At 38.8% G+C, this 10,401-nt stretch overlaps 2 protein-coding genes across 2 annotated transcripts in view; one reads left to right on the forward strand and one right to left on the reverse strand.

Annotated features, from left to right (window-relative positions):
- Positions 1-696: 696 nt before the first annotated feature.
- Positions 697-9,762, reverse strand: LOC138018897 (serine/threonine-protein kinase Nek8-like). Its single transcript, XM_068865602.1, has 4 exons — positions 8,805-9,762; positions 6,392-6,826; positions 5,306-5,424; positions 697-3,269 (listed from the first exon to the last, which is right to left on the reverse strand). Exons 1-4 carry the CDS (start codon positions 9,658-9,660, stop codon positions 2,577-2,579), a joined length of 2,103 nt encoding a protein of 700 aa, XP_068721703.1. The 5' UTR covers positions 9,661-9,762; the 3' UTR covers positions 697-2,576.
- A 58-nt stretch (positions 9,763-9,820) lies between these two features.
- LOC138059723 (coiled-coil domain-containing protein 13-like) overlaps positions 9,821-10,401 on the forward strand; it is a 32,560-nt gene continuing 31,979 nt past the window's right edge. The window contains exon 1 of the mRNA XM_068905331.1: positions 9,821-10,065. Coding sequence (XP_068761432.1) covers positions 9,877-10,065 — 189 coding nt within the window. The 5' untranslated portion in view covers positions 9,821-9,876. The remainder of the gene's footprint in view (positions 10,066-10,401) is intronic.

Here is a 10,401-nt window from a genome sequence, read left to right on the forward strand (position 1 = left end):
ACAGATTAGTTGCTCGTCTCATGTTCGAGGTCATGTTATTGAAAGTACAGGTTTAACTTAAGGGTCCTGCAGAACTGGTTCTTCTGGCGAGTTTCTTTGAACCACTCCAAAAGAGGGGAAAAGGAACCGCCATCCATAACCGCTTACTGCTTGTCGTATAGACAAAATATCTGAAATATTTCACGCTTGGAGATTGTTTATGCTAGGGTACAGAGATGAAATGTGTACTGTAGAAAAGATCCTACAACCCCGGTCATTAATCGTTGGAACACTCAATACTTCACGACACTGTACCCCGTCCCCCTCACATAGTTGGAAAAAACCGCAAGCTTTGCAAGAAAGACCAAGCCTGAAATGTGTAATCACCAACTGCTTTCAATTTTGTGAAGGGGGAAGGGGGAGATTACCATAAAGTATTAGTGTTTCAACACTTTTGACCGAGGTTGTAGTAAACACGATCCAAAAAGTATATAAGCTAAAAGCACGTTTTACCACGTGTGAGAGAAACTGGTCACTACCCATTCACATTTGGCACTTTAACCATGTCTTGAATATGTTTAGTTGAACACGGTTTCAAAGTGCTTTCTTTTTAAATCATGAACACTGATTTTTGACTACAAATTTAACACAGATCGAAGAATGCATTAAAATTCACCTGAATCTCATGTCAAAGCCAGTCCTACATTTTTCTGTGACTGACTTTCATTTCGTTTAACCAAAATCAATTAAACATGTCTTGTTGGTGTGAATGGGGTATAAGAAACTTGTGGAATAAATCGAAAAATCTGAAAAGCTGAATAGGCTTTTACACAGCTAGTCCCTCGTAGCTCAGTCGTAGTGTACCCAAACACCTAAAACCGGAAGGTTAAAGATTCGACTCCAGTTTGAGGCACCCGAGTATACGAGTGTCAGATCAAAGAAAAATGAGAATTCATCATTTCACTTCATCATAGTTAATAGAGGGGACTGGTTTTGAAGCTAGGCAAACATCAAAGGCGAAAACAAAGATGCCAAGCTTTAGGTTGGAAAGTCCACGATCGTGCATAATCTTTTGCTTTGCGCTCATACACTATGCATGCATTACGTAACCAACAAGTTCCTCAGTACGGAGTAAACAACTATGATTGTGTTCCGTGCATGGTCAAGGCCAAAAAAGAGAACAAAAACATACAACAAATAAATTTGTCGGGTTTCATAACCATTCCCCTCTATTAACTATGACTTCATTCACGGGCACCAAAACTGACCATCTCACTTGCTATAAACACAATTCAGGCTACATCCATAAGGTAACAGACGAATTTTCTACCGGTTGAAAATTCGTGCATTTAGGGGTTCCGTTCACACGGGACCACGCTAAACGTACGGAAATTTGGACGCATCGCCGTTCAAAACATTGAACGCCAAAAAGCGTTAGGGTTAGGATAGGGTAATTGTATAATTACTGAACGTTTTATATCTTGTTTAAAAAAAAAATTGAAACCATAGAAAAAGAGACACCAAGTACCTACCTCGCCACAGATCCGTGGCGTTGGCCAAAAGGATCGCAACCGGTAGAAAATTCGGCCGGTACTGTGTGAATGTAGCCTCACATTCAAAATGTTTCTAAAATCATCTCCACCCAACCTAATCCATTGCTGGCGACAAGCGTGAACCCTAATAGATATGTCCAATATTTTCCGAAATACAGTATTTCGTACTTTATTATTTTTATCTTCGTACTTGAACTGTTTGCAGCGTCATCAATGAATTAAAAATTCTTTTGAAAAAGAACCCTTTAAAGAGAGAGAATATTTTAAAAAAGAAAAAGTCATCTTTACCATTTTAAAAGGCCTCATCTCGTCGAAACGCACCTCACCTAAGCTCCATACTAACCATTTTGAATATATGTCCAATATTTTCCGAGATGTTTCGTATTTATTTTCATCTTCGTACTTGAACTGTTTACAGCGTCATCAATTCATTTTTTGAACAAAAACTATTGAATAACAATAAAAGAGAGGGGAAAGAAAATACCAGCCTACACAATTTTAAAAAAGCTTTTAAGTAATGGTCCGGCTAAGAAGCAGGCAGCCCAGCGGCAAAAGTACTTAGAAGCTGCTGCTCCAATCGAGGCATCTGATTGGCTAATATCGGAAAATGTCGAAAAAAGATGAGAAAAAAATGAAAAAAAAGCCTTTTTTGGATTTCTTCTTCCCCATGCCCTTGATCTCTGTCTCTCGGCCAAATTTGGGCATTGTTCTATGCGCCATTCGCCAATCGCCAAATGGCGCATAGAATCTTGACGATATTTACAAACATAGTTTTTGAAGGCATAATGATTTGTTCTACGAAACAGAATCTAATTTTTTAGACGGCAAGTCGATTACATTTTCATTGAAATTCAAATTTCGCGCTTTTAGCTGCTTACACCAATGGGAACAGCCGAACTTAATTTGATTAAAAATGTTGGCACATTTTAACTAACCGACGCTATTGCCGCGGGCTATTGTTTTTCTGCCTGCTTCTTAGCCGGACCATTACTTAAATGAGAAAAATATATTTTTTTCCTGAGCACCTTATTGAAGTTATTCTGTTCAAAGTACCTTTCCACATACCATTGTGACACTATGGCTGCAAGATATGGAAATAACTTTCAATTTCAGAGGTAAAGGGACATGTTTTGGGGTGAAACGATTCTCATCTGATACCTGTCCCAGCCGACCACGTGCTCCTTTACCCCAAGAGTAAATTTCTCTGTCATTGCTTACGGCGACTGTAAAAGTATCGCCACACGAAACAAACGTTAATTTCTTGTCCTTCAAGGCTTCAACAATTTGAGGTTCACGCGAGGTCCCTTCACGCTCATAACCGAGCTGTCCAAAAGAGTTGGATCCGAAGGTCAGACATTTTCCACTGGTCGTCAGGACAGCGGTGTGCGATATTCCCATGGTCACGCATTTGACAGGTTCGGCTATAACTAACGCTGCAGTGATAGGCGTCAAAGTCTGTGATTCGTCCACGGTTTGTTCGCTGCCATGATCCAACGCTAATTTGTTACATCTGTTGCTTCCACAAGCTAACAATCTGTCATTAAGCGTCAATACAAAGGAACAGTCCACCCCACACGTTACAGCTTTGGCAATGAGGCCGGGTTCTAGTGCCACTGCTTGCGGCAATGCATATGACTTTTGGTTACCAAGCCCTAACCGGCCATTGTCCCCTCGTCCCCAAGAGAAAAGTTCGCGGTCAGCTGTTACAACCATCACGTGGGCAGAACCACAAGAAACCTGCCCAGTAGGGAAAAAAAAAAAAGGATGAAATCCAAAGAAACTTGAGCTAAATCGGAGGGAAGTAAAGCAATATGATTTGGCACAACTTGGGCTCATAATTCATAGAGAGATTTTCAGTTGATGGAAAATTTATGGAAAATCTTTTTTTGAAAATTTACCTCTTTGGCATAACATTGTCAAAACATTAGCTGGCTACGAATCCTCCATCGATATTGACCATAGACAGACCCCATCACGCTTTTGATTGCATCATGAGTAGCAAGGTCAACATGGCGGGAAATTCAAAGGTTTGTATGGAAGTTCCATTGACCTCGTTTTTTGGCCATTTTGGACCACGTGATGTTCTCAAGGGAATTCTCCTTTTTTTTTTTTTTCATAAGTTAGTCGTACATAAGTACGTGCATGAGACGACACTTGAAAGAAACTGTTCTCTAGAGTAACATCGCGTGGTCTGAAATGGGAAAACCAAAGTGGTCAATTCATGATATGAGATTTTGGGTGCTTCTTACAAAACTAAAATAAAATGCGCTTAAAAGTCCGGCTGAATGAAGTTGGATAGAAAAGCTATTAAGTTTCTACCCTAAATTTCCTGTAATTCCGAAGGCACAAAATAACAGAAAATGTATGACAAGGAAACAGCAACATGTAGGAATTCCAGAAAATAGATATTGATGTTTGGTTTGTGATTAGGCAAAGTCTAGGAAGTTAAAGTTATGGACAGTTTATTTTGCTTTGAATTTCCCGCCATCAGAATTGTCAAGGGGTCATTCACCAATGACATTACCAATAATCTTTGTAACAGACAATGTTGTTTCTTTAAAAAAGTGCTTGCAAAGACTGTAAATGCCAGATTAACAGTGCTTTGGCTTACTTTACCATTAAATTTTCCTCTTTCTTTAATTGATATAAATTGACATAACATTTTATTACCTGGTTTGGAATTGGCACTATAAAAATTAAGAATTCAAGAATGACATACCAAGTAATTTTAGACGATACAATTTCTTAGAATATATACAGCAGACCAGTGCCTTGCCTACCGATAACATGCAGAGTGTGATAGATACTGTAATAATTGGATCTGACTGTTGACCCCTTTGGGGCTTTTTGATGGTTCAAAGATGCCATATAATAATTCATTACACATCGTGCCACTATTAAATGCTTACATTACATAATAAAACAATAGGAAAGGTTGTTAACAATACAACAATATTTTACTAACTAGTTAAAAGCACTGAAGTGCTTTACTTAAGGTTGCATGGTGCCAATTATGTTTATCAGTGACAGCTTTGTTTACCACATAACCACAACATTAAGATGACCACAAATTAACTTCCCCCTGGGATTGTACAAAAAATGTATTTAATTTGGAGATGATGACAATGGATCTAATAATGATATTTTAAGAGGTTAAATTCTATGTGAATCTGATCTCCCCCTTCCCCACCAGAGAGGGAGATTTATATAGATTTTACTCTGGCTAATGCCAGACGATTTCACTCGCCAATTGGGGGTGCTTTGGGTGTGAATGTCTAGGTACAAGAATACAAAAAATCAAACAAATGTTGGTCTGTGATGAGAGCCCCAAACCAGAGAACCAACAGTGGAATATCTCTGTGAACAGTAGAGAACCATCAATATTGACGGGCATCAATATTGACGGGAATCAAACCTTTGAAACATTCTTTAACCCTTTCAGCCCCGTGGGGGTTCCCCATTGACGAGTAAAATCGTCTGGCGTTAGACAGAGTAAAATCTATAAGTGGCACTATTGGGAGTGAAAGGGTTAATGGGGACATAGTATTCGAGTGAATCTAGCTGTTGTTAACCCTTTCAGCCCCGTGGGGTTCCCCATTGACGAATAAAATCGTCTGGCGTTAGACAGAGTAAAATCTATAAGTGGCACTATTGGGAGTGAAAGGGTTAAAATGCAAGCTTAGTCACCAACTACTTCAAAACATAAGACCTTTGCAACATTTATCTTGATACAAAAGTTTAATTTTGTCATTCCTATTTCTCCATATCTTCACCTGTTCGACTTCGTTTCCAATTAAAGCTTCCACTATTCTTGCACGAATGACATCATTATAATCTCCATGCCCCAATGATCCATGCACTCCACTTCCAAATGTCATAAGAATTCCACGATCTAAAAAAAGAAAAAGTTATTAAAACCATTTGTGCACTTCATTCAAATGTTTAAAACAGTATTAAGGCCTTATCAGAGTACATGTAACTTGTTTAACCTTGTCCACATTAGCATAAATCATCACACATCACCTCTGAATGACGGTGAAACAAACGAAAAGCTATCAGACAACACATAAAAGAAATGGATGTACATAATAGGTAGACTGTAGTTTACTAAGGCAATTATCTTGCCCTTAGAATGCTGTGCATCAAAAATTGACTATTTAAAAAGAGGTTATAATACAACCTTTGTACTGTTGCTATTCCCTGGCTTTGCTTCCTGTAACACACCCTGCGAGCAGAGCCTCCTTTTCTATTTTTATTTACTGAGGAGGAGCTCTGCCCAAATCGCATCAAATCTTTGAAGCCGCCGCAGCCCGAACTTCTGGACTAGTCACAAACTTCTGGACTAGTGACAAAACTGATGGTTATAATTGAGCCCGCTGTACCATGAAAAACAAAGATGGCGGCGAGATCTGGCATATTAGGCTTGGGTTCGAGACTGTATCCTGGCAACATGCAGCGCATATTCAATAAAGATCTTACTCGATACATGTGGAGCCTTTCTCGAGAACGCCAAAATCGAGCAAGCAAAAGAAAGGCTCTGCTAGCAGGGTGCCTGTAACAGTGCACAAACACTCAGGTACTGATTATACTACAAAGTTTTGAGATCAAGTTAATGGTCACCTTGTTTTAGTTAAGACAACAAATGAGCCATGAAGTTCAGAGCCATGAGTTTAAGCATTCCAAAAACAAAAGCTTGAAAGATTTAATTGTATGCAGTTCGTGCTATGATTGTGTTGGTGACCACACCCTAGCTACTCAAGTAAGGAATTTCATAATTTTGGGAATGTCAAACACAAGGTACAGCTGTAGAATCTGATATATTATTTCAAATGCATTCGATAAGTTAGGGCTACATGTACCTGTCAAGCAAGCCACAAACAAATCCCCACAGGAGACCTGCACAATCGTCACTCCAGATTGACCTTCAAGAAATCTTGGTAGCCACAGATCGTCCGGAACCTTGTCCTTATCTGATGACAAATCTGCTTTTTTGTTGGAATCCCAAAGGATCAAGCGACCACCACCTGTTACACCAGTTTTCAAAGTTCTGCCAGATGCAACTTGCACAACATCAGAGTCATGCTGTGGAAGCAATAGTTTTGAGGGAGTGCCAATGCCTCCACCCCAATGGCACACTACATACTCTGGTTCGGGTGGTTTGGTGGAAAATGGTGCCAAATCTGGTAGCCCATCAAGGATTCCAGGGGCCGAGTTTGATGAACTTGTCCGGTATATCAGAGTACCTGTTTGCCGACTGCCACTTGAAGATCTTCCTCCACTTGGTCGTCTTGCCGCTAAAAGAAGGATCAAGCAGACTTTACCTGTGCAGTAATGCCAGTACAGCACTGGAATAACACACTTATGAGCCAGATAGCTTGTGCCCGTCCTTTGTATAAAGTGAATTTTGGATCCACTTAATGTTTTATGTATTTTGTTTTATTAACATTGTTTTCTAAATTAATCAGACCAAACATAGATCTTTGGTACATGTACTTTGACTTGAGCTATCATGCTCTATTACCGGTAATTGCAATTAGCACAAATTTATTTAATCCATAGGGGACTCAAGACCTAAGGACACTTACATGAAGGTGTAAAGAAAGACTATACACTGGGAACGAATATTACTTCAGAACTGGCAGAGGCTCTTTAAATGAGTATGAAATTTAATGTAGAAGGAGAAGTGATCCACGCACTTAGCTGGACAATTTAAAATGCACCTAAAGTCAAATATTTTTTGTTCCTAATGTAAAACTCCCCATCCAAAGCAAAGATATGTCACCATTGTTGCCCAGAATTTTTGCATTTTCTGTGCGATGCAAGCCATGTAAACTTGGCAGAACTAGCAGAAATTTGGGCCCACGACCATGATGTGTGAGGCTTTTGCCTGGGTCTATTCTTGATTTTACATCACAAACTACTTTGCATTCCTATTTTCAAAGAAATTTTCATTGCAAAGCAGTTTGTGATGTAAAATCGAGAATAGACCCAGGCATGCCTCTCACATCATGGTTGTGGGTCCAAATTTCTGCTAGTTTTGATAACTTTGTACCTCAAACTGCCCGGTGGATAAAATGCAAAATTTTGAGGTAAGAATGGTAAAACATGTTTGCTTTTGGTGGGGAGATGAATATTGTAGACAAAAAAAAATTGAATTTAGGTGATCATTTTAAGCAATTGCCTCTTATTATAGACACAGCTGAAAATTTTGAATGCTATATATTGGCACCACCCTATACAAAAAATAAAAACAATAATTATTGTTTGACACAGGTGATTATTTCAAAAAAGAGAAAAAAAAACATTTCAACGTGAAATCACCTTCACTTACAGTGGCAAAACAACTACTGGAAGCCGTTTTGTCTGCCGAGGTGATTATCGGCTGATAATCTGAGATAGCGAGCTAATGAGAGCGTGCGATTTTGTATAATCACCTGTGTATTTATACTAATAATTATTATTGCTCCACCCATTGTCACCTCAAGCACCCTAGAATGTCCCCAGTTGATGAGTATCGTCTGGCATTTAAGACAGAATAAAATCTCACTTCCAGGAGCCAATGGGTAAAATTGTTCAGCTAAAGTGTGAGGATCACTTCTCCCTTACAGGTACGTTAGATACTATTTTTCGTGCTTTAAAATTTTCTTGACCTAAAATTTGTCAAACCAGATCATAATCTGCTACTTACAGGGGAATCAAAACTGAACTAGCTTGAAAATAGAGTGTTTGATCCACCTGCGGTCATAATGGCAGCCATGTTAGAGGAGTGAAATATTCTTTTGGGAATTGAACTCTATTTTTATAAAAATTCTTACTTTCCTTTTCGTATGCAAAAAATTTGGCTGCTGGTCACACAAATGAAAACACTCACTAGAGTGATGATATCGTTGACGTCACCTACTGTCATCAATGTGCCAACCAGAGCGCCATTGGCTGTCAAAACAAAGGGTCTTTGTTTCTGTGGTTGGTACATTTGAATAACAAAAGCAATGTTTGTAAACTTATGTTTTCCCTATAATAATAGCACATTCAATTTTCCCCTACTGAAGTCACACTTAGCCGATAAATTATCATTATCATTATTATCATTATCATAATAATAATAATAATAATAATAATAATAATAATAATAATAATTATTATTATTATTATTATTGTTATTATTATTGTCATTATCATTATCATTATCATTGGTTTGGGATGTTATATCTTTTCATGAGAATTTCAAAGCCTGAATTAAGACAGTTATTGACAGAATGTTGCATGTATTACCAGCTATTTTTGCCATTGGTCTTGGAGTCCTGTTACATGGAACTCTTCCTACATCAGTACGCATATTAAACAATGCATTTATTAAAATTGGCTGTGCCATAATCTGTGGGAGAGTCGGTCTCTTTGCCGGATCAATCTGAAGCATGCTGAGAACGAGCTTCTTGAAATCCTCACTATACCTTTCACTAATGGGATCATAATTCCCTTTCATAATTTTCAACACCAAAGCGGGCAGATTGGAGGCCTCAAATGCTCTTTTCAGTGTAGCTAGTTCATAAAGAACACAGCCTAAAGCCCAAATATCACTTTTTTGATTGTAAGGTTTGCCCTCACAGAGCTCTGGAGAAATATAACACGGGGTACCAATCACAGAGTTTGCTTTACTCTTGCTACTAAGTATCTTGGAAATGCCAAAATCTCCGATCTTAACAACTTTTCTGGTCTTGTTCAAAAGGATATTCTGTGTTTTCAGATCTCTGTGAAGGATATTTTGTTGGTGAACGTGATGAATCGCGACCATGATCTGCACGAATAGCCGTATTATTTCCTCTTCGTCCAAAAGTTTGCCTTTGCGCTCTTCGAGAAAGTTGTACACTGTTCCTCCCTGAGCGTATTCCATTACGATCATTAATGCCTTTTCCTCAAAGAAGCTATCGAAATAAGCGATAATATTGGGGTGCTTTAGCATAGCCAGCACTTTAACTTCGTTCATGGCAGCTTGTCTTTCTTCTTTACTCATTTCCTCGACTGGAATTTGCTTGATGATAAAAAGACACCCATCCGAAATTCTTCTACAGAGATACACCGTTCCATATGCTCCGCGACCTATGCTTTTGAGTTTCTCGTATTTTTCCATACTTACGGCAGCAAACAAATACTCTTAGAGACCCTGAAAAGAAATTGAAGACAGCATTACCAGTGAGGCTCAAAACGTCGCTCAAAACAACAAAATCATGCCTCGATTGGGACAGGAGTTGAAAGAGGACTGAACACGACAACGTGAGTCCGTTGACAACAAAGATGTCCAACAATTTTGGACTTTTTTGATAACGGAAAGCCTTTCTGAAACAATATGAGCTTGGAAACGTCTGAAGCGTTGCGGCAACAATTCCAATTGATACAGGAACAGCAGCAGAAAAAGCTACTTGCCAGGAAACAACGGAAGACCAAAAATGCCGAAAAAACTGCGCCGGAAGATGAGGGAACGAACACTGCGAACTATTGGGGACACAATGGTGATACTGATGACTTGGATTTAAAGGTGCGCCTGTCTTTCTTTAGCAGAAACAGAAGGTTGTATTTGCTACAGTAAATGGGGGATAAATAAAATATTATTTTATAGCTAACAACCATCTTCTCAATTCTATAAGGCAAACGTTCAAACATACAAAATTAATCCAACACTGACTGGCCATAGCGTTAATTTACGGTCCATTGTTTTGCAGTTCGCGGTTTATGGCTCTTATGCCCCTAAATTGAACAGACAGAAAATGAGCTGAAATCCACCGTATTCCCCGCGAAAACAATCTTAAATCGATTGCAAGTAAGGCCGCCTAATGTAGAATTTAATCCCCCTATTACCAGTAATAGTGTGTGA

The sequence above is a fragment of the Montipora capricornis genome, chromosome 1, assembly GCF_036669925.1.
Source record: "Montipora capricornis isolate CH-2021 chromosome 1, ASM3666992v2, whole genome shotgun sequence".
Lineage (NCBI taxonomy): Eukaryota > Metazoa > Cnidaria > Anthozoa > Scleractinia > Acroporidae > Montipora > Montipora capricornis.

Coding starts and splice junctions, on each gene's coding strand:
- LOC138018897 (XM_068865602.1), bottom strand. CDS start 9,660: ATGGAAAAATACGAGAAACTCAAAAGCATAGGTCGCGGAGCATATGGA. Junction 6,827..8,804: donor ACCAATGGCAAAAATAGCTG/GTAATACATGCA, acceptor TCCTTCTTTTAG/CGGCAAGACGACCAAGTGGA. Junction 5,425..6,391: donor GTTTGTGGCTTGCTTGACAG/GTACATGTAGCC, acceptor TTCTTTTTTTAG/ATCGTGGAATTCTTATGACA.